Source organism: Arachis ipaensis, chromosome B4, assembly GCF_059453495.1.
Source record: "Arachis ipaensis isolate K30076 ecotype BB chromosome B4, ASM5945349v1, whole genome shotgun sequence".
In the NCBI taxonomy this organism is placed as follows: Eukaryota; Viridiplantae; Streptophyta; class Magnoliopsida; order Fabales; family Fabaceae; genus Arachis; species Arachis ipaensis.
This window is the reverse complement of record NC_142439.1, coordinates 145,199,139-145,222,768: the sequence shown is the minus strand read 5'-3', so window position 1 is coordinate 145,222,768 and position 23,630 is coordinate 145,199,139. Positions and strand designations below refer to the sequence as shown.

The 23,630-nt window shown below is 33.3% G+C and overlaps 4 protein-coding genes, 1 long non-coding RNA gene and 1 pseudogene across 6 annotated transcripts; 3 read left to right on the top strand and 3 right to left on the bottom strand.

Moving 5' to 3' along the window:
- Positions 1 to 831: 831 nt before the first annotated feature.
- Positions 832 to 2,013, bottom strand: LOC107635517 (uncharacterized). Its single transcript, XR_015880714.1, has 3 exons — positions 1,876 to 2,013; positions 1,683 to 1,751; positions 832 to 1,099 (listed from the first exon to the last, which is right to left on the bottom strand). It is a non-coding gene; the product is annotated as an uncharacterized LOC107635517 (long non-coding RNA).
- Positions 2,014 to 2,779: 766 nt separating this feature from the next.
- On the bottom strand, positions 2,780 to 4,798 carry LOC148569530 (uncharacterized; annotated as a pseudogene). Its single transcript, XR_015880713.1, has 2 exons — positions 4,684 to 4,798; positions 2,780 to 3,620 (listed from the first exon to the last, which is right to left on the bottom strand). The product of XR_015880713.1 is annotated as an uncharacterized LOC148569530 (transcript).
- Positions 4,799 to 5,494: 696 nt separating this feature from the next.
- On the bottom strand, positions 5,495 to 9,688 carry LOC107637379 (disease resistance protein RML1B-like). The gene is made up of 5 exons (XM_016340802.3): positions 9,642 to 9,688; positions 8,908 to 9,535; positions 7,665 to 8,751; positions 7,259 to 7,564; positions 5,495 to 6,994 (listed from the first exon to the last, which is right to left on the bottom strand). Exons 2-5 carry the CDS (start codon positions 9,396 to 9,398, stop codon positions 5,567 to 5,569), a joined length of 3,312 nt encoding a protein of 1,103 aa, XP_016196288.2. The 5' UTR covers positions 9,399 to 9,535; positions 9,642 to 9,688; the 3' UTR covers positions 5,495 to 5,566.
- A 1,505-nt stretch (positions 9,689 to 11,193) lies between these two features.
- On the top strand, positions 11,194 to 13,617 carry LOC107635515 (RNA binding protein). Its single transcript, XM_016339000.3, has 2 exons — positions 11,194 to 11,456; positions 12,793 to 13,617. The coding sequence occupies exon 2, from the start codon at positions 12,855 to 12,857 to the stop codon at positions 13,416 to 13,418; it is 564 nt and encodes a 187-aa protein (XP_016194486.1). The 5' UTR covers positions 11,194 to 11,456; positions 12,793 to 12,854; the 3' UTR covers positions 13,419 to 13,617.
- Positions 13,618 to 14,239: 622 nt separating this feature from the next.
- LOC107635514 (uncharacterized) lies at positions 14,240 to 17,262 on the top strand. Its single transcript, XM_016338998.3, has 5 exons — positions 14,240 to 14,460; positions 15,110 to 15,291; positions 15,974 to 16,072; positions 16,191 to 16,342; positions 16,619 to 17,262. Exons 2-5 carry the CDS (start codon positions 15,115 to 15,117, stop codon positions 17,004 to 17,006), a joined length of 816 nt encoding a protein of 271 aa, XP_016194484.1. The 5' UTR covers positions 14,240 to 14,460; positions 15,110 to 15,114; the 3' UTR covers positions 17,007 to 17,262.
- Positions 17,263 to 18,307: 1,045 nt separating this feature from the next.
- Positions 18,308 to 21,645, top strand: LOC107635513 (proline dehydrogenase 2, mitochondrial). The gene is made up of 4 exons (XM_016338997.3): positions 18,308 to 19,554; positions 20,329 to 20,974; positions 21,108 to 21,348; positions 21,444 to 21,645. Exons 1-4 carry the CDS (start codon positions 19,000 to 19,002, stop codon positions 21,484 to 21,486), a joined length of 1,485 nt encoding a protein of 494 aa, XP_016194483.1. The 5' UTR covers positions 18,308 to 18,999; the 3' UTR covers positions 21,487 to 21,645.
- The last annotated feature ends 1,985 nt before the right edge of the window (positions 21,646 to 23,630 follow it).

Here is a 23,630-nt window from a genome sequence, read left to right as displayed (position 1 = left end):
AATTATTCCAAAAAATTATTTAAATTAATTTTATTGATTAATTTTTAAAAAATTAATTTAAATAATAAATAATTTTTAGGAATAATTTTAACTATTAACTCTATATATAATAGATTCACATTTCTATTTTAGAAGATAACCATTTAAATAGTGAATATAAAAAATATAGTTCTAGTTATTTTACTTATAAAGTACAATATATAATTACACTAGCGTACAAACAAAATACATATAAATTAAAGCCTTTAGTTATCCACATAATCATGTCATTTAAAGGTATAAGTTGGCAAATGAATATGACTTTGTTCACCATGAACAAGAGATCATCAATTCTATCTAACTCTTATGGAAATTGTGCATAGAATCAATACTTTAATTGGTGTTTAAGAAGTGGTGGAATCAACCTTTTTTTTTTAATTATTTAAAGCTAAAAAATAAGAATAATGCCACCTTATCCTGATAAAATTATCCTGAAATTATTTATGATTATTCATATTTTCTTTTATGTTGTTTGTTGATGATTGCATGCTTAGTTTGTTGATTACTATTGTCTTTACCATTTGGTTATTGCCATGATTTTTTAAATCATTCTTCTGTGTAAACACCAAGTTGATATGGGAAAAACAATACCAAGCAAATATGAATATTTTTATGGATGATTATTTTTTTTAGAATTTACTACTTTTAAAAATACTAGTACTTAAAAATGGTCAAATTATATTTTCCATGGTTCTATTCTATGTCATTGCACGTTCATTTCATATTTGTTGCTCATGATGTTGATCATATTTGTTACTTCTTATGATTTAGCAATTATAAAATAAAATAAAATAAAAAACCAAATAATTCTTTACAAATATTGGGACAAAACTATTCTCTTCATAACTGAAGAGTTGGCAAAACAACCTTTTCTATAAACTATTTAAAATAGGATATAACTACTACTGCTAAAACAAAAATTGCATATCTAATGCATAAAACTCCAAAAGTCCAAAACTAAAACACTGAAAGATCTACTCCACTTGATTCATTTGTGAGCCCCAACTGTGTTCTTGCAAGCATCAGCACATTCTTGTGGCTTTGCCTTGTCCTCACAAGTCTACAAAATTAAAATACATTTATCAGTCACTAAAATTGCTTAACCAAGATTTTAGTATTCTAAAATAAATAGAGACAACATGACTTATTTTTCATGTTCTCATTATTTATTTATCAGTTTGTTACCATAGAATATAGGCTCCATCTCAAGAGTACATACCACACTATGATAAATAATATATTTTTTTAAACAGTAAATAATTTTTACTAAATTTATAAATAACATGTACATTGCACATAATGTACGGTAATCAGAAAGTTAGTTAGTGAGTGTGTCCAGCTCAGCACAATTAGTTAGAATCTGTTAAACAATTGTGTATATATAGCACAAATCTCTGTCTTGTTCATTATTTCTTCATCATCTCAGTTTCTGATACCTCACATTTTTCTATTCTAAAAGAAATAATTTTTACTCTTCATCGTAGTATTATTCGTGATAAGTAGTAATAATAATAATAAACCACACGAACATTACTCTTTTGAAAATAATAATAAAAGCTTTATTATTCATTGTACATAGGCTTTTTCCTTGAAATCTAATTAAAAAAAAAAAAAAACTAATCTGTTCAAATAAATGACATAACCTCTTTGCAGGGTTGATCAGCATTGCAAGCCTGACCAGCATTGCAACAAGCCTTGTCCATCATATTCCCCTAAGTCATCAATAACACTAGATATCAGCTATCATGACATTTTTTACTATAGCTTGTTTTGTCAAAATCAAAATACATAACATAGAATGAAATACTTAAATTGAAAGATCATGAATATATTCACCTGAGCTTGTCCAATGGCTTGGCCAGGATTCATGTTCTGGTTCTGATCCATTGTTGATTTCTTTGTTTTGGACTTGTTAAAAAAAGATTAATTCAACGATATGAACTTATTAATGTTGAATTTGACTCATATGGAAAGCATATACATATTTATTTATATAATAGCTTAAATTGATCAACTGAGTGACACATGTAATGATTTTGCACCGTTTATCTTGGTTGCTTTGGTTTAGGCTTAAGACCAGGAATTTGTCTTTTGTTACTAAATTGACGGTTAAATCAAAGTGAGAAAGCTAAAATTAGAGCAAATGGAACGAATTCATGGCAAAAAAAAAAAAGAAAGTATCAAATAGATCAGTCCTCTTTATTTTCCCTTTTTGGGTTTCTCTTCATTCAAATATGTTTTGGAATTCAAGTATAAGCAAAGTAGAATCCCTTTCAATCTCAGGCTAAAATACAATGTAATCAAGAAAGTGGAAAATATGTAACCAGAAAAGAGAATATGCTAGCATATTAAAGATAAAAATATATATCATAAAATATAGTAGATTCTAATCAAATTAAACATATGCTGCTATCATCTTTAAATGATTTGTCCTCGCTCAATTCTATTTGAGTTTTTTGCTTCAAAAAAGAAGTTGCAATTCAATCATTTTCATGCCTTAGGAGATGTTCAAAGTCATGGCAACTGCAGCAAGTTCCACAGAGTAGTATATCTTCTAAAAGCAATAAAATCTTCGAAGACAAAACAAATATATTGGATCTACTTGACAAACATATTGAAATTTGAAAGTGAAAATGTAAAGCAAATAGTTTTCTTACTTTTTTCACTTCCTCCTCTCATTGTAGATTCACAAAATGGTAATCAATATGTGCTAAATGACCACCAAGTAAGATGAAATCCTGTGCAATCTGCTAAGTGGACCTTTGAACCAGTTGAGCTAACCAACATTGCAATCTTAATACCAAAGGAAGATAACATTTGTTAAGGCTTGGAGGTTCATATCATACAAATGACTCGTCTTTGATTCATTCAAAAGTCCAACTACTTCTGCTAGGAGACGCAAGTTCTTGGGGAAACAATGTCATCTGGGATACAGAAGTTTATCCGTGGACAAACACCACCTGAAGACATGGCACCATCTTTTGGTTCTCTGACACCACCCTTGCTTTTGGATATGTAACAAACTCTGTCAACAGGAACATTTTCAAAATCCCAGTATCCAGTGCTTTTCACCTCTATGATCTCATCATCCAAAACCAGAGTTTGCAAAATCTCTTCTATCTGCTGGTTTGAGACTTCAGCAGTGAAGACTCCACTCTTTCTGCTCCATTCCAGAACTCCATCACGCGTAACAACTTTCTGCCTGGAAATGTACTTCAAGCACACGCTCTTCATGACATTTATTAACTCTTTATCAAGATTCCCTTCGCTGTACCAATCCCCACCTGTGGTTTCCTCGGATGGTTCAAACTGTGCTGCCATGTAGTGCTTTTTTGCTTTGTTTTGGATGTTAACAACCTCCTTGATCAACTTAAGGGATTTATGACCATATTATCTGGGAGATTTGTTCCTCTTTTCATGTCTGCTGACCACATCCCAATGTCTCTCTTGCTAAGAATGAGATTATAGAGTACATGCTATCCATCTGTCAAAGTATCAGAAACTAAAGCCAACTCTCACTTCTGTTTAAGGCTGGAAGAAGATCCTTGCAAACGACTCATTCCTTACGAAAAAAAAAAAAACTGGCAAAAACAACGTGTATAACTAATGTAATTCAAATGGTTTGTAACAAATTGAACTATCAAATGTATATCACTTTTCTGAAAATCAAATAAATGAACAACATTGATTCAATCAAGCATATGATCTCCAACCCCTATCTCATCTTGTTCATGAACATGACAAAGGAAATAATCACTATCAGAAAACTGAATATTTGCAAAGTAGCTCAACAATTATCACTATGACATGACATTTACAACTACTTACAACTCCAAGAACAGAACAAGCAGCAAAATCCAAAATTCACGACAATTCAACTGCTATGTAGTATCTAATTTTCAAGGCAAAACTAAAAGTGATAAATATAACTGCATTCAACTAAAATGGCTAATACTCATGAATTGTGATGAAGGGGAAAAAAAAAAGTCTTGCCAATGTTAATCATAAGCTAAACAGATTATCCTGACTAATCAGCAATAATTCATTAGTTACATAAACAATATTCAGAAAGGGAGAGACTGCACCAAGTGGATAGCTTGAATACCAGAATAGCAATTTCAGCTTCTTATCCTTAGATGCAGGTACTAATAATACAGAAGAAACAAAAGCCAGAGAGTTGAAAATAAAGCTAACATTACTTGTATACCCAAAAGGGTAGACACCCAAATACCCTCTCTATTTCACTCACAAGGGTTCAACATCATTTCTATTGAAAACAACTAAACAACCTGCAAAGTTAAGTTCTTTTGGGGACAAATTCATAAAACAACAATTCCAAAAAATTGAGGGGCGTATATAATTGATGTCTTTGACGATTCTAGAAATCAGAGGCAACATAAATGAGAACAACAGAGAAGCATCACAGGAAACAAGGAAGCTAACACAGACGAATTGGTCAATCAGAGGATCACACATTTTATCAAACATGTAGCATGCAACCAGTTGCAAATATAACTCAACAACAAACAGAGTAAGACACGGACGAGTTAACAACAAACAGGGATAATCCAAACAACATTTAGTATAAAATATATGTTAGAATACAAAATATATATATATATATATATATATTTTTTTTTTTACCAAAGATAGGAGACTCGAACCCGCACAACCTCTTAATTGAGCATGGAGAATCTATGCCATTTGAGCTATTACTCATTGGCGAATACAAAATATATATTAAAAATGAGTTAATTAATATTTGTATTTATATGTAGATACATATATAGGGATTGTCTTATTCAGTTTGAGGAACAAGCATGGAATATGTTCTCACCTTAACATGTTCGGCAATGTTTAAATATTTTGGTTACGAAACGCCGTCATATGAAGGGTAGGAGTGTTAGTGGATCGGATTTTATCTGGGTATTCGTGGTATTTATTCAAATTCAATCTAAAAAATACGGATATGGATTCCATCCGCACACTAATAGAATTGAATTGCGAATTTTGTGTATGTATCTTGAGTATCTGTAAAACTAAAAAAATAAATAAAGAAATATTTTTTTATATTTTATTTTAACTAATAATTATCGTATATGTTATATTATTTTAATTTATTATTTAAAAATATATGTTTAATATTATTTAAAAAAAAAACATATTTAAAAAAATATAAAAAAATAAATTTTATTGATATATTTTTAATAAAAATAAACTTTTAAAAAACCTTTTGTATTTTGAAGATATATCGATAGGAAGGAATGTGTGGATCGTATCAGATCCAAATTTAAAAACTGTGGATATTAGATCCGATTTTATTTTAGTGCGGATTGAATCGAAATTTCGGCCATATCCGATCTGATTTGATCCGCGTTCACCCTAATAAAGGTAACCGAGGAGAATTGTTCCTTTGAACGACTTGGTTTTCTTCTCCATCCAGTACTTCCTCTGGGATCGTGGAGAGATTTTCCGGTTTTTGTTTTATTACTGGACTCTCACTATAAAAGGAATGAGCGTTTCTACATCAAAAACTATGTTGTTGATCATTCATGTGGTGAATCATCTTCGTTTTCACTTCGTCAAGCGTGAAAACTGAGTGATCAAGATGATCCCGTCTTCCGTAGCTGCGTCTATCATAAAAGAACTGGAACTCCGGATCCACATTTTGAAAGGCATCCAGGATGTCTGAGGCATACAGGGGGCAAACCCCGCACCCTATCACCTCCCATTCGTATCGCAACGGCTCATACCGTGGCCTTCCTTCCACATAAGCTATCATAAAAGATTCAGCTTCGAATTTAAATGTAACATTCTTATCACGCAATCGATGGTGATGACTAACTTCAAACCATATACAAACATGGTTTGAGCTCCATCTACTCGTTTTGGCAAACTGTTGACTATCAGATAAACTGGATTTACATCTGAATCTGGGAGGCCATTTTGCAGAACGAACAGGACCAATAGGAGGAACTCCTCTTTGAGAAGGAATATGATAAACAACACAGCACAAAATGAACCCCACCAGCGTATGGATATAAGGTTCATCCGCATCAAGGTCAACGGTTACCGAACTCTCCCTTGTCTGATATTTGAACCATGATGGAACCTCGCTTCCGGGATAAAAAACCTGGCCGTTGGATTTAGTGTGATATATAGGGTCCCAATTATTATCACCAGAGTATGGATCGCTATATTTATTTTGCAGCATCCCATTCGACAAGTCTCTGATTGCTACTCCCATCATTGTATGATGCACATATTCTACAAATGAATTCTCATCGAGCCTCTCGCAGTTTTCAAATGAGATAGATATTAGATTTAAACTGAACACTGTCTTTGCGTTGAATACTTTCTCCAGCGATGTGCAGTTTGTGGCAGATAAATGTATAATAGATGGTGGAAGCTCTGGTAAAGATCCAAGGCTGCAGCAGTCAATTAAGTTGACATCCTGTAACTGTGATAAGGCTTTCAAATTGTAAGGGAGTTCAATCAACTGTTTGCATCCTTCAAGATTCAGTTCCTCAAGGGATCCTAAGAGACACAGTTCGTCTGGAAGAGTTTCAAGTCTCATATTAGTGAGATGAAACTTTACGAGTTTGTTGAGACGACCAATTGATGATTGCAACATTTCGATTATTGTCCCATATAAATTCAAACTCGTTAATTCCTCTGATGACACTGAAAATTCCTTCAAGCTTGAGCAGCCACTAACATCGAGTTTTTGAAGAGATTTAAAATGGATCTTGTTTTCAAGACTCTTTAGTGCTTTGCAACCTCTAACACTCAAGGTTTCGAGCTTGTGGGTGGATAAAATGGATGGATGAAGTTCACACAAGCTTACACATTTATTGAGGTATACTTTTTCAAGGTTTAATGCCCGAGTAAAATCTGGAAGCTCCACCAGCTGCTTGCATCCACTAAGGTTAATCTTCTTTAAATTTACAAGATCCTATAACAATTAAGGGGACCATCATCGCATCTTCAAATACGTTTGGTTTACATTTTCATTTTTAATGTTGTTTGTTTTTTGGATTTTGTAAAGAAAAAAATGAAAATAGAAAGAAAACATGTTTTTATTTTTTTCACGTTTTTTTTTTTTTGTAAAATCCAAAAAACAAAAAACACAGAAAATAAAAACATAAACCAAATGCATCTTAGTTTTCTATTTAGAGGAGACTATAAAAGATGCTCTTGTACATATAAATATCAATACCTGAACTCCATCCCAAAGTTTAGAAAGTTGGCTATCTGGCATAGAAAGAGTGACAAGCTTCTCAGCACAAAAAGTTGACGGAAGAGACTTCATAGGGCAGCCACTCCACTCCAAGTATCTTAGTTCATTTGGAAATGACTCGAGAGTTGAAGAAACGCACACATTCGCTGATGTTTCATGCCTCCGGGAATCATAAAATTTGAGAATCCTTATATTAGGCATCTTTTTGAAAGTGTCACCATCTAAATGTAGATCTCTTGTAATTTGAGACAAGTCCAACATAATGCCTTCAATAGAGTCTGTTCCCTGCAAACAATCCAATGGCCAAACATGTTATCATGTTAGTTGCATTTCCTGCATTAACACATATAATCAAGGAAAGTAATTAAATATGTGGTTTTCTTACCTTATTATTATTCAGTACATTGTAGACATCCTTATGGTTACTTAAGCGGCTACGTCTTCCTGGGTATTTAATTGATTCTTGACGAACTATTTCTCGACCCATTTGCTCTATCAAATCATGCATTTCTATTGTATTACAATTTGAAATAGTTATGAGAGCTTTACGTGAAAGGTTGCCTATACCAATAGCAGGAAAAAGACCACAGGAATCTAGAAATGATACGACAACATCCTTATCTTCTCCTTTGAAAAAAAATGCAAGGTCAAGGAATATGTCCTTCTCTAAATCATCTAGCCCATCATAACTCAATTTTAAGACATTAAAAATGTCTTTATTAGGATAAATCTTGAGTTTTCCCAAAGCACTTTCCCATTCTTCTATGGTTTTGGAATATAAAAAAGATCCCAAGACTTTTAAAGCCAATGGAACACCTTTTGCATAATTGACTGCCATTTTAGAAACCTCTTCATATCCAGCTTCAGAATAGACTTTGTCAAAAGCATTCAAGCAAAAAAGCTTAAGGGAATTTTCAAAACTCAAGCCCTGGAGCTCATATATTCCATGAACTTTTCTAAGGACATGCTTGTCTCTAGTAGTTACAATGATCCTACTACCTGGTCCCAACCATTGTGTAGCAAGATGTTCAAACTGTTCTAATGTATCCATATCATCAAGCACTATGAAAACTTTTTTTCGACTCAACTTTCTCTTGATAAAAGCGGATCTTGCTTTGGATGATCCTTTCAAAACAAGACTTTCTCCGGCTAATAACTCAGAAATAAGTTTCTCACATAAATAAGGCACACCAAACTTTTGTGATTCTTCTCTTACATTTTTCAACATACAACTTCCTTCATACTGGGAAGAATATTTATCAAATAAGAATTCAGCAATAGTAGTTTTACCTATTCCTCCCATCCCCCAAATTCCTATGATTCGGACCTCGCTCGATTCAATTTCCAATAATGATTCAATACATGTAAAACTATCATCAATTCCAACAAGACCTTTGGATTCTATTGAAAAAATATATGACAATTTTTCTGAAATATCATTCACAATTTCTTCAATGAATTTAGATTCATCCCTGTTGTATAAACAAATATAAGAAAATATTACACATTACAAGTATAATTGAAAAGAAAACAAGTATAACAATGACGAAATAAAAAATAAAAAGCTTAGCAGGTATGCATATGCATATGGCAATATAGTGGATTAAGTAGTAAAAAGAAGAACTTACGGATATTTTGATGGATAATGAAATCCAGATAAATTAGAAGCTTCCTTTAAAGCCAATCTCCAACTTTGCACCTTCATCATATTTCCCTTCAATCTGTGTTGGTGTTTATCAAAAGCCTCCTTAAAGGAATTATTCTGATGCCGCACATCAGAGGGAACAACGTTGTAGAAAACAGGTATCACAATCCTTTTATCTCGTTTCATGCATTGAATTACTTTCTCGAGTTCATTCAAGGACCAAGTTGAAGCAGCATAGTTTTCCGAAAAGATGACCAAAGAAATAGAAGACTCTTCAATGGCTTGAATAAGCGTGGATGAAATGTCATCTCCAGGGTGCAGTTTCTCATCGTCTACGAAGAAATCGATATGGTTACGATGCAATTCTTTTCTCAAATGGCTAAGAAAAGAAGTGCGGATGTCTTCTCCTCTAAAGCTGATGAAGACATCATGTTTGATGCTGGGAGCATCCAATAAAAAAGAAGAAGAAGCCATTGAAAACTAGGAATTGACTCTAGACAGCGGTGGGATCTTCAACACAGTGATTTTGTGAGTTACTATGAGTGCAGTGTCAACGTACATACATAGATTAATCTTCCGGGTTGTTTCTTGGCTGGTTCCTCCTTAGAAGACTCGAATTCGCAACCTCTTAATTGAGTAAAAATTTGGAAAGATAAGAGAGTCGAACCCGCAACCTCTTAATTGAGTATGAGGAGTCTATGCCATTTAAGCTATTACTCATCGACGCACTATTCTTTTTGTTAAAACTCTCAATTCTTAGTGTTAAATCCAATTCAACTAGTTATCTTTTACAAATTATATAATATTTAGTCTTTTATTATAATAACTAAAAAAAAATAAATACATCTAAATTTAGTGTCTTTTTTAAAATTAAATACACATCTAAAATGAAACTAAAATTTAAATTTTAAATTTTTATTTTAGATTTAATATATTTAATTATTAATTATTAATATATTATAATTTAAATACACATCAAAAAATTAAATTAATTAAAATTTTAAATTTTAATTTTAAAATTTTAAAATAAACCTTAAACCATATCATTATTAACTAATACCATGTAAAATCTCGTAGGAAGCACTGCAGTCACATTCACCGCATTTTTCTAAATCCAGAGGCGCAAGCCGTTTGTGGTTCGTCATCTTCCGCCGCTTTTCATCCATGCCACCTTTCTCTTAGGCGCTCAACCTCGACGCCGCCTTCCTCCTCCTCGGCGCTCATCCACAACGCCTTCTTCTTCTTCTTCGGTGCTCATCTTCATTGCCGCCTTTCTCCTCTTCTTCGTCATTCGTCCCGCATCAGCGTCGCTGTTCGTCCGCACCGAAAACGTATCCGTGTCGCACTTCTCTATCTCTAGTATTTTTGATTGTACAATTTTAAAAAATTTTGGTTGAGTTCATTCATAAAGATATGTTAATCCTTTTTTTCGTTTAATAAAAGGTTTTTTTTTTAATTTATGCATAATATTAAAAGTGTCTGTATTTTTTTTTTAAATGTGTTTGTGATTATATATATATATATATATATATATATATATATATATATTGCATTCATATGTTTGATTTGGAAGTGATAATATTAAGGTAATTTAGATGTGTCAATATTTAATTTTAAATGTGTTTATATTGTTTATTATGTTTTCATGTCCATATATAAGTTTTTTTACATAAATTTTAGATGTGTATTTAAATTTAATTTTTTCTGTATCTAATATGTAATTTAGAGAATTACAATACCAATAATTTAGATGTGTCAATACATAAATTTGGATATGTTTATATTGTTTATTTAATTTTAAATATATTTTTGACATAAAATTTGAATATTTTGAATAAAAAAAATAATTAAAATGAGTTTAATTTATTTTAAAAATTTTACTAATTTCAAAAAATTGTTACAAAATTTATGTTTTGATTTACGAAAAATCAATATATTGCAAGTAGTTATAAATTTTACAGTAACAAATATAATAATAAATTAAATAAAAATAAAAGTAATTTTTTAAAAATAGAAAACTTGATTAATTAAAAATAAAACTATCCATGTTGAAATTTCATTTTGTTCGACCTTCATGTTGACCAAACGCGTTTGGAACTGGATTGATTTTGATGAATGATTTTAATATCCAAACATTAATTCGAAAGTCAAAACTCGTACGAACTAGTGTTACTGTTTTTGGTCAGATACTTGGGTATTTGGGTTAGGCACTTGGGCCGTAAAAAACCCTGTCATGCTTGTTAAAAACCAAAATCTTGAAACGACGTCGTTTTTCTTTTTGAAAAAAGAAACCTAATTTTTCCACTCCCCCTCTCACACCCACTTGAGAGACTCGTCTCTCAATCCCCTCGTCTCACACTCGCACACAAGCAGAAGCAGCAGCAGCTCTGCTCACACATTACGTCACCGACGTCTCGTCGTGCACTCGTGGCTTCTGGTTCGTGTGCCGTCATCTTCTTGACCTCGCCTCCGCCTTCATTTTCTCTCCGGTCACCCCTTCGTCTCGCCTCTGGTAGCTGCTCGCCGTGATTGGTGAGTTCCTTCTTCCCACTTTTTCAATTTTCAGTCAGCTTCTTCTTTACATCGATTAACTAATTCGCTGTAATAATAATTAGTTGATTCAGGTTTTTAAATTTTAGATAAACAGGATTCGCTGATTTATTAATTAGTTTTTAAATTTAGGATTTTAATTATGTAATTTATTGACTGATTTAGGGTTTAGGTTTTCAATTAGTTTTCTTCACCAGAGATAACAAAAGAATGGCCACTATCTCCATAACATGGATATGGCACACTCATCCTACCTTTTTGTGCTGAAATTTTAACTTTTATTTAAAAGAATGGGGGCAAATAATAACTGAAATTCAGACTACTTGGTAATGGTAACTCTGGCATTATCTTATATTCTTATGAACTATGTTTCCCAAACTTTAAACTATTAGATATATTTTGGGTATAAGAACGAAGGAACCATGACTGCAGAACAAAGGAAATGAAAAAAAAAAAAAAAAATCTTTTTTGCTGTGCGATTCCTTTAAAAAACTTTGTCGTGGGGCTCCATTTTGGTCAGAAGATAGGGTTTTCTCTGTGGGTGAAAGGTTATAGGTCTATGGCAGAATATTGGTTCATGAAAATTGAAAAATGAGAGGAGAATAAGGAAAAATGAGTAATACAAATATGAATTTGATGATGTGAATTTAGTGTGTTAGGTATTGTGATGCGATATCCTTTTCTTTTTCTGCTTGTCTCGATTCTGCCGAGATGAAAAATGGACCTTTGAATTCAATTGAATTTTTTGAGAATGTACACGTAACTAATTGAGTTCATAATTAGTTGGTAATTAATGAAAATATATAATATCTTATATTAATTTAATGGTGTTATGTTTCAAGCTATGATGGCAAGTTGGAATAATGTCTATGGTGTCTAACAATTTGGGGAACTGGGGTGTGGCAAAAATCGTTGCATCTCTGCTGATATGGTTCTTGGTACCAATTACCATAGTAGGTTTATGGAGTTTACTATTTTTTCATCTGAAGAAAGGATTGTGTATCTGGATTAGGTTGATTGATGCTTATTGTTTTAGTTGTTCACTACTCATTAGAGTTGTTCTTTTAATTGGTTCATCTGCTTACTATCAAAGTTGTTTCTACTAATTGAATTTTTTTTTTAACATTTCAGATGCTCATTACTAGGGTTGTTTCTAGTAATTAAAAGTTGTTTTAATTAGTTCAGCTAGAATTTGAAAAACATACGCACATATGCACACAGTTGCTTCTGATTGATCATTGAATTTTTGAATTTTGATAAGGCAATGAAAATGTTGTTTCTACTTTCTAGTCATTAAAATTGTTTATATTCATTTCAGGTTTGATACGAACAACATTACATCCGTAAAATCTGAGAAGCCAAATACTGCAGTTCTGAAAGATGAGGCCTTTGGACGAGAAGGAGACAACGGCAGTGTTCGAGAAGCTGTTCAAGTTTGTGGGAAACAACCTCAAGAACATTGTGGAAAATCCCTCTCATGAAGGCCCTGAACCAAATCCTGGGCGATACTGCTTCCGTCTCCACAAGAACAAGATCTACTATGCGAGCGAGTCGCTTGTGAAGCGTGCCACCAATGTTGCCAGGCCCAGCCTCGTTTCCCTTGGAACCTGCATTGGCAAATACACCCACGGTGGAAGCTTCCATCTCACCGTTCAGGCCCTCAACCTGCTCGCCGCCAATGCCAAGCACAAGGTGTGGCTCAAGCCGCAGTCAGAGATGTCCTTTTTGTATGGAAACCATGTCTTGAAAAGTGCATTAGGGAGGATCACCGAGAACATTGCCCCCGGCGATGGGGTTGTGGTGTTTTCAATGGCTGATGTGCCGTTGGGCTTTGGGGTGGCTGCCAAATCAACACAAGATTGTAGGAAGCTCGACCCCAGTGCAATTGTTGTTTTGCACCAGGCTGATGTTGGAGAATACTTGAGGATGGAGGATGAGCTTTGAGTGTAAGGTTTTGACAATGGTGGTTGTTGTTGTAGGCTAAACTGTGAGGTTGATTCCGAATATGCCTTGTAACCTCATAAAATTTTGTTAGATATTGCAGTTAACTATAGTTATATACTTTCCTACAAAGTTGTTCTTAAACTTATGACATCAGCCATGTCTACTTTTTTTATTCCTTTGAGATTGCTTTGGATGATCAGATTACTTACTCTATTGTGTCTGTTTTTACTTTTGTTTTGTGAATTGTGACTGAGGATTGGTGTAATCTTCCTCAATTTTATCAAATGAAGCTGCCTTAACAGTAGAGCCTTGCACTAGCACATTTAGCTCAAGTTTCACCATAAACACTTCTAATAATTGATGGGTAGTGAATTTTGAAAGGTTTATCATTTGAAATTCTTTGATACCAATATTTTGTTACGCATAGGGATGACACATTTAATTTTTCAAGCAATATTTCAATTTTGGTTTTCTTTTACCTGCACACCCAAATAAGTGAAAAAAAAAATAATAATGTTAAAACAATTAAGATGGACTAAGTTAACTAAAATCACATATTATATATTATAACCACTTAAAAAATGGACATCAATATTAGTTCTTTAAAAGAAATTTGCTAAAACATTCATTTATAAAGTTAGCTAATAATTTTAGTTTTATATACTAAATTATCTTTCAAACAAAAACTTGTATTTTGAATTTAAAGATATCTGTTAATAACAAATATAATAAAATCTCGAATTACGATGCGAAAAAGATGAATTTTAATATTTTTATATTAATAAAATTTAAATAATACTTTGGGAGGCTAACATTTTTTCAGTTGGTAATAAATTATTTTCTTTTGACTTTTCTTGAAAGAATAGAGAAAACTTTGAAAAGAAGGGTTTTGGCCCTTCGAGCATTTCCATTTTCAAGCTCTTAAATATAGAAGAGGTACTGAGGAAGGAAAGAGAATAGTAGAAGGTTCCAAAACGGTGCAAATTGAGAAAGGGAACGGGAGTTAGGGAGTCTCATTCCTCTGCCACCGCCATTGCCGAAGGTTCATTCTTCTTCTTCTTCTTCAACCTCTATCACTATTTATGTAATTTTTTGTAGCATCCTCTCCTTGTTATGATTATCAGTTATAGATTTTTGTCCCCCACCCCTCTCTTTTCATGTATTGACCTTAAAGCTTTGAAATTTATACTCTGATGAACCTTCAATTTCATTGCTCTCCATCTGCTCTTTATTCCTCTTACTTAAATCGTATTGTTATTATTTATTATTACATATATGTTTTGCTTTAGTGGTTAGCTAAAGTGTTAATTTTTACGAATTATTAAATATGGAGTCAACAAATTGGGGAATTAGGATGTAGTGAAAATCTTGCATCTGAGCTGATATCACTCTTGGTACCATTTGAGCTGATCATGTTTCTAGTTAGATGATATATTTTGGGTTATTTTCATGTGATGAGAGATTAGATGCCATGACTAATGTTGTTTTTGGGTTAATTACTAGTTTCTGCTCATTACTAATGTTATTTCTGCATAATTAAGTTTGTTTATGTTTTTACCTTTTTTTTTTCATATTTCTTTTAAATTAGTTCATCTGCTATAGGGTTCTGCATCATTATAAATTATTCCCTTGAACAGGAAAAACAAAAGATAACTATTTCTGATTGATTACTTAACTTCTTGACATGGCAGTTAGAATGTACAATAATGTCAGACCCCAACTTGGGGTACCTCAAACCCAACCTCCAACTAACTCGCAACCGAATCCATTTGGTAATGCATTTCAATCTGCCGGTTCAGGACTCATTCGAGGTGGATTGGGTGCATATGGAGAAAGATTATTTGGATCAAGCTCTGAGTATGTTCAAAGCAATGTATGTACAATTTCCATTTTAGTATTTATTTTAGTCAGTGATTCGTACTTGAACTATTACATCATATAGTGTTTCAATGATTTTTTTTGTGTGGATACTTCAATGATGATGTCTTCACATGAAAATGACATCGGGAACCGTTCGATGGATTGATATGTTTGACGGGGCCATCTAATGGTTCAAAATGTCATCTTCATGCGAAGACATCATCATTGAAGTATTCACCTTTTTCCCCCTTCATAAAAAGCTTCGGATACCAAATCTGATTGTATGTCTGTGATCAGCTCGATGTGTTCAAATTGTGTCTGGAAAAAAACTGCTAGTGTTATTAAAGCTGTGATAACATTTTCAGTCACCGATTTCTAAGAAGTGTATCATCAGAATAATACCTACTGTTGTAGCACACAACTGAGCATTATTGTAAATGGGGTTTTGATATTACATTTTACAAGAGTATTTGAAGTGTTCTGTAATTTACTTTTGATTGTATTTCCTATGTGGCATATGCTCTCCTACCTTGGCTTCAATAATGGTTACGTCTAAACTAAATCCATCTTGAAGATCATATTGACTAGATAAATGGATCTTTAGTTGCTATCTTTGCTTATGTTAAATGTAGATATTCTCTCTAGTCTGAATTTGGGGTTTTATATTTGAATTAACTGTAGATGTTCAATAACAGATAAGTCGGTACTTCTCTGATCCTCAATACTACTTTCAAGTGAATGACCAGTATGTTAGGAACAAGTTAAAGGTGGTTTTGTTCCCATTTCTACACCGGGTAAGAAGTGATGTTACTCTTTTTTCACATTTATCTCACCGATTTTTTATTTGAATATCTTAATTTATATTATTCCTCGCGCATTACCCTTATCTTTGTATTATATTATATTGTTCAGGGTCATTGGACAAGAATCACCGAACCAGTGGGAGGTAGACTCTCCTACAAACCTCCAATCTATGACATAAATGCACCTGACCTGTATATTCCACTAATGGCATTTGGCACCTATGTTGTTCTTGCCGGCATCTCATTGGGTCTTCGTGGAAAGTAAGTATATTACCTTTACTGTCCCCTCAAATTTGAACTTAGCCACTCATAGTTGTGCCTGCAGTTTGTGTTTCTGCATACAGTGTCAGTATATTAACATTTCTCTTTCACTTGTATCTGATTATTGAACAGCTCCGTTCTCGCACCGCATGATCGGTGCTTAGCACTGTTTCTTCTGCTGAACCAATTTTTTTTTTTTTTAATTTTCTTCTGTCCGCACGTGGTTTCTACTCTCTAGTCTGTATTGTTTGTTAAAACCACTCTAATCTTGGCCAGGTTTAGTCCTGAGGCTTTGAACTGGTTATTCATCAAGGGTTTGCTTGGTTGGTTTATGCAAGCATCACTGCTTAAAATGATATTGCTTACATTGGGTGGTGGAGAAGCACCTCTGTTGGACATCGTAGCGTACGCCGGTTATACCTTCACAGGTATGTCTTTGGCTGTGGCTGGAAGAATCTTATCGAGTTACGCGTACTACTTTTTGATGCTCTGGACCTGCTTATGCATGGGAATATTCTTGGTGAAAACCATGAAAAGAGTCCTCTTCGCAGAGGTCAGGAGTTATCATTCGAGCAAACACCACTATCTCTTGCTCTTCATTGCCTTGGCTCAGTTCCCATTGTTCATATGGCTTGGCAATATTACTGTCAATTGGCTAATATAGAGTAATAAGGTTACTCTACTTAAAAGCACTTAATGAACATTTTATTTCCTTCTCCTTTATTGTACATCCTCACCAAAGATGCATAATTTTAGGACTATTACACAAATGTTACATGATTTTGGTTTTACAATATGTTTAATAGTAGTTGAAACTTGAAAGTTTGAAACTTATTTCTTCTCTACAAGGATGTTTCCACATGTGAAATAGGTTACATGGTTTTTCCAACATCTATATTATGGAAAGACTTCATGCTTCATAGTTTCTATCTTTGTCACAATTTTAAATCTTATATTGATTTGTATATCTTTAGTGTAACTTAGACATTAAGTTATTGAAGTCACATGCAAATTTGAAACTTCAAATTGATTCTTTTTTCTGTTTTAAGAACTGCTTTTTATTTAAATTATTCGTTTCAAATCGCCTTATAGACCGATTTGCTTAGTTGGCACTACACAATTAGCAAAAATGAAAAATGTTTATATAGGTTCACGTTTATATTGAACACTACTCTCGGTAATACAGCAACCAATGGGTTGTATGATGCAGTAATACATCTATTTTTCACATGATGATTATGATTTGTGAATATGTTTTTTCTTTAAAGAGAGATATTAAAACAACAACATCATTATTATTATTATTATTATTATTATTATTATTATTATTATTATTATTATTATTATTATTATTATTATTATTATGTACTCAAAAACTCTCTTTCTTCTTCATACAATGTAAACATCAATGATTAAACTTATACACACACGAGAAATAAATATAGTAAAAGTTTTATTTTGATTAGATTAGGTACAAGATGAAAATAAATTTTCTGTTTTTTTAGTTGATGTTATAAAATACTATATCTCAATATCGTATTACGTTTATAAAAAAAATCAACTACCAAATTAATTATTTTATAAAATATATATTGAAATTGAATTAAAAAATATATGTATTTAAATATAAATATATGATGATTGATTTAGTAGTTAATTTTTTATATGTACATGATATTTTTATTTTCAGTTTAAATTGGTCTAGTAATTAGTTTACTAATTAGTTTAAATAAATATTGAATTCAAATTCTTCATGCATGCAAGTTGTCATTCATAACAGATTAATTCTTAGTATATTGAATTGACTCAGTTGAAAGATACCATGAAAAAAAAATCTATTAAAAAAATCATATTTAACAATATTATTTAAAAAAAAATTCATTCTCGATTTTATTACAAGACATATTAGCACGCCTAACCTCTTAATTAGTATTTAGTAGTAAAGAAAGAGCATCCGGATGCTTCGTATAATGCCAATAGATTATTAGAGTAGTGGTGGATCCACGTAAGGTCTGTCTCAGCTCTGAATCTCTCTCAAAATTTGGACTCTAACCTTAGTTTGTTCTCCTCAAATCACGCCCTGTTCAAACTAGTGACTAGATACCATGTCCATTTGTACTCCTCTCCCACCACCAAAAACAACAAACACCACCCACCACCAACTTGCACCAAAACTAAATTACAAGATAATACCCTATTTTAAAGGGAATAAAACCAAGACCAATTAGGATAAAGATATCACACACTGCCCACATGCACTTGACTTCTTCCCACCATATCACACCCTTTATTTTTTCTTAATTACCTTAATTAATTAACCTGAAACGTTTCGTTTCTTTCCCACCCCTATATAATCCCCTCCAATCCCTCACTTCAAACTCCACATCTTTGCATCGCATCATCCCATTGCATCCCCAATAGGCCATATAACCAACGCACACCAAACAAACAAAGAGAAGGAGAGAGAGGGAGAGAAACAACAACAAACAACAACCAACAAACAACAAACATAAAAAACAACAACCACCGCCTCCGCAACCACAATCGCAGCCGCGCAACCAGATAAAAAATTCTTTTAAGATATACGGTGATAAGAATTTTTATTTTATCGTTTTATATTCCTGAAAAAAAAAAAAAAGAATCAACTCAAACCGTTGATGGCCACCCGCGTAATCCCACCAAGAATCCTGAGGAATCTGCGATACAACACAGCCACCAAGCCCTTGGCCTCGTCCCACCCTTCCTCCCTCTCCCCAACTCTCTCTCCTCCTTGTTTATCGGACCCTAAGCCGCCGTCCCAAACCGTCCTCCGCCCCGCCTTGGACCCATCCGCCCTCAACTTCAACGACGTCCAGTCCCTCTTCTCCTACGTCCCAACCTCCAACCTCCTCCGCTCCACCGCCGTCCTCCATGCCACGGCCGTCGAGCCAATGGTCGACCTTGGAATGTGGATCATGCGGTCCAAGCTCTTCGAGGTCGAGGGGATTAAGGACGTCGTCCTCGCCGCCATCAGAAACACCTTCTACGGGCATTTCTGCGCCGGCGAGGATGCCGTCACCGCCGGAAAGAGCATCAGGGCTCTGAATGACGCTGGTTTGAGGGGAATGCTTGTCTACGGCGTAGAAGACGCTCATGACAACGAAGGATGTGATCGGAACCTGAAATGTTTCCTTCACACCGTTGACGTCAGCAGATCGCTTCCACCATCTTCGGTAAAGCCTCTCATACTTACCATTCTTAACGGTTTTAATGGCTTCAATTGAATTAAAATGTTTTTGGCATGCCATGTTTATCACACCATTTTTTCTATACTAATTAAATGATGTACAGTTCTTAATTAACTGGTATGTACATCGTTTATTAATTAGTATTAAATTTGGTGTTATAGATATTGGTGTGCATGTATAAGATTCTGTCGTTTGTTTTTTGTTTGTGGTGTTGGGTTTTTGCATGTAACGGACGGCAACGAATGAACGTGAAAAGTGAAAACTCAATTCGATCTGCACGATCTGCATGAGAGAAGGAATGAATATGAACCATGGAGAATAGAAGGAGAAGGAGAAGGAGTTGGAGAAGGAGGAGGAGGAGGAGGAGAAGATGCAAAAAAAATCATCAATCACCATCTATGGATGTTGGATCATTGGACCCCACCCCACTATTGCTGCTTTTTTGGTTCGGTGGTTGATCACATGGAACATATGAATTGTTGATGAATGGAAAAATCTAGTACGGTAATTGTTACTAGGGAACAAGGATTGATGATGTCTCAGATGGGGTTCATTCATCAGTTCATACACGCAATACTAGCTAGTGTGAACAGCAACTAAGAAAGAAACAAAGAATCTTCATGATGATGATTTCATCAATGTCTAGTATTTGGTAAAAGATAAAAAAAGCTAAGCACAATAACTTTTTTGGTTCGGTGGTTGATCACATGGGACTAATTGATGTTTGTTTCAAATTTCTTTGTAATTTTGATTTGACAGGTGAGCTTTGTGATTGTGAAAATAACTGCGATATGTCCCATGAGCCTGCTAGAGAGATTGAGTGACTTGCTAAGGTGGCAACAAAAAGATCCTTCTTTCAACTTGCCATGGAAGCAAGATTCATTCCCTCTATTCTCAGATTCAACACCATTGTACCACACAAGGAAGAGACCTGAGGCTCTAACACCACAAGAAGAGAGTGATCTTGAACTTGCAATGCAAAGACTCAATGAGCTTTCCCAAAAGTGCGTGCAAGCCAATGTTCCTTTACTGGTTGATGCAGAGCATACTTCAGTTCAACCAGCCATTGATTATTTTACCTACAATGCTGCCATTAATCACAACAAGGGTGAGAGCCCTATAGTGTTTGGGACCATGCAGACATACCTTAAGGATGCCAAGGAGAGGCTCTTGCTTGCAACAGAGGCAGCAGATAAGATGGGGATCCCAATGGGATTCAAGTTGGTGAGGGGTGCTTATATGTCTAGTGAGAGGAAATTGGCTTCTTCTTTGGGCTATGCTTCCCCTATTCACAACACCATTCAAGACACTCACAAGTGTTTCAATGATTGCTCCTCTTTTCTTCTTGAGAAAGTTGCCAATGGCCCTGGTGGCCTTGTTCTTGCCACCCATAATGTTGAATCAGGTACTTACTTTTTAGTACTCTAATAACAATTACATGAATATAGTTAGAGTAGTCTATGAGTAATATCATTCAAAATCGTTAGATAAGTTAACATGTTAATGTAAAATTAATGAATGTTGAATAATTTGGGCAGGGAAATTAGCTGCTGCAAAAGCACATGAGATAGGGATTGGAAAGGTGAACCACAAGCTTGAATTTGCACAGCTTCTAGGAATGTCAGAGGCACTTTCCTATGGTTTGAGCAATGCAGGGTTTCAGGTTAGTAAGTATATGCCATTTGGACCTGTAGAGACAGTCATGCCTTATCTTCTTAGAAGGGCTGAAGAGAATAGAGGGATGTTAGCAGCTTCAGGCTTTGATAGGTTACTAATGAGGTAATTAATTAATTAACCATTTTTAATTATTTTAATTTAACTCACCCTCTAAATTATTATCATTATTAATAAATTCTTTAATTTATTATGTGCAGGAAGGAGTTAGGAAGGAGACTAAAAGCTGCTTTAGGAGTTTAGTTTAGTTAAATTGTTGGGATGCATGGGATGTAATAATGTCTTTTGTGCAGGCAAAGATTAAAGATTGATTGCCTTTTCAGTGTACAAATTAGAGAATCTTGTATTCTTTTTTCTGAATTATGAATTCAGATTAATGAAATGTGCATTGCCATTTCTGTATTTTCATTTTTTTTATGTGCATATATGCTGCAATTGACACATACAAGCCATAGTTATAATTTAAGCTGAATTGCACAAATTAAGAAATAATGAAATCGATCCACAAAAACTATATCAAAAGTTGAGGTTTAATAAGGTTCCAAGTTTATATAACAACAATGCAAGTTCTATAATTTTCTTTTCCTCAAATCTATCTAATCTATGTTAATGCTAAATTAAATGATCAGATAGAATAATAAACTTTAAACTATTTGTCTAGTGCTTAATGTTAGTGATCATCTCCACCTAACAAGGGCAAAAGTTGCATATCTACCAAGCACTAATTAAAGAAGACAAACTTGTTCAATCTAAACTTGAATACTACTATATGTTTAGAAAAATAAATAAATAAATGATATTTAGGTATTTAATTAAATTAATGCATGTCTTATTTTTGTACACTAATATTAAGTCATTATCTTAATTAGGTGTCCATACAAATAATATTACCTACATGTGTTTTTTAAGTGTTTTTATTTAACTATTGGATGATTGGATCTAAATGGTTGATAGAATAAAGTTGTTCTATTAAGCTAATAATATATATACCTTGAAAGTAACCTCTTAACTTGAAATTTAAAGTATAAGTCTCTTTCATGCAATTTCAATGGTAATCCTTACTTGTGGTCTTGTGAAGCATCCTATATGTTGGAAGAAAAGGAGTAAAATGAGTCAAATCAAATGTAAATATCAAAAGAAAAGTCCAAAAGTTTGGCATTTTCTAAGGTTGGAAAGTGACTCAGCCGAAAAGTGACTGTTATTAGTAATATGATTCCAACTCCAAATACAAGAACAAAATAAATAATGATCCAAGTCCAAGTTGCATATTCCACTAGTTTAATTTCAATTCAAAGTTGTCTATTTTGTGAATAATAATAATAAAGAGAATATATATGTCATCGGTTTATCACCACTCGTTCCAATTGTTAGGATGTGTCCGAAAGCGTTTCTCTTTCTACAAAAAAATTATTACAACTTGTCCCTATATCTTCTGCCATATAATATAAATACAAGACTAATTACACTTGCTTTTTTTTTTTTTAAAGTTTAATAAAGTTCAATCAAACTCATTTCTATTTCTAAAATTTTACATTGATACTTCACTGGTTTTGATAGTAATACTTAGAACTCTTATAATTTTTTTAAGAAATTAAAGTACTTTAAAAATGAAAAAGTGAAAATTCTTATAAATAAAACTTAGCTCCCTCTTACAAGAAGTTCATGGTCATTGTTTTTTGTCTAGCCATTATAAACAATGGTTCTGGCCTACTTGATACTGTGACAAATCATCATAACATAAATTATTACATAAAAACATTTAATTAAATTAACACAATTTTATTTTGGCAAGTGGAAATCGGAAAGGCCAAAAATAGCCGCAAGTTGCAAGTTGCAACAATGAAAGTGACCCAAGCCAAAAGAGTAAGGACAATGTGCATAAATTGTGCATGCACAACAGCACAAGTGTATGCTCCATTATTAATAAATTATAAGTAATTATTTTAAGGCCAATTTTATAATTTTTTATTTGGTATTTAATTTTTGTTTTAATTTATTTTTTATAATAATTTTTGAATATTTAAAATTTTTTAACTTTTATATTTTTAAATTTAAAATTAATTATTTAACATTTTTTAGTAGTAAAGAAATAATTTTTAGACACTATTACAAAACCTTATTTTAATTCAACGGACCAAAATGAAAGTTGAAGTCAAAGTTGGAGATTCCATTCCACCTATTGCTGAGTTGGATTCCATGGATTTTCTCCTATCACGCAGACATTGCATTGAATTCCCATCATAATAGGAGGACAACCTAAAATAAAGTTCAACAAACATCATTTAAAACCAAAAGATACGCTCCACCATTAACATGTGCTTCTTTGTCCTTTTTTCTCGGTAGATTCCCATTAACTTGTGCATGTTAATTGTTAAGTGAATCTATGA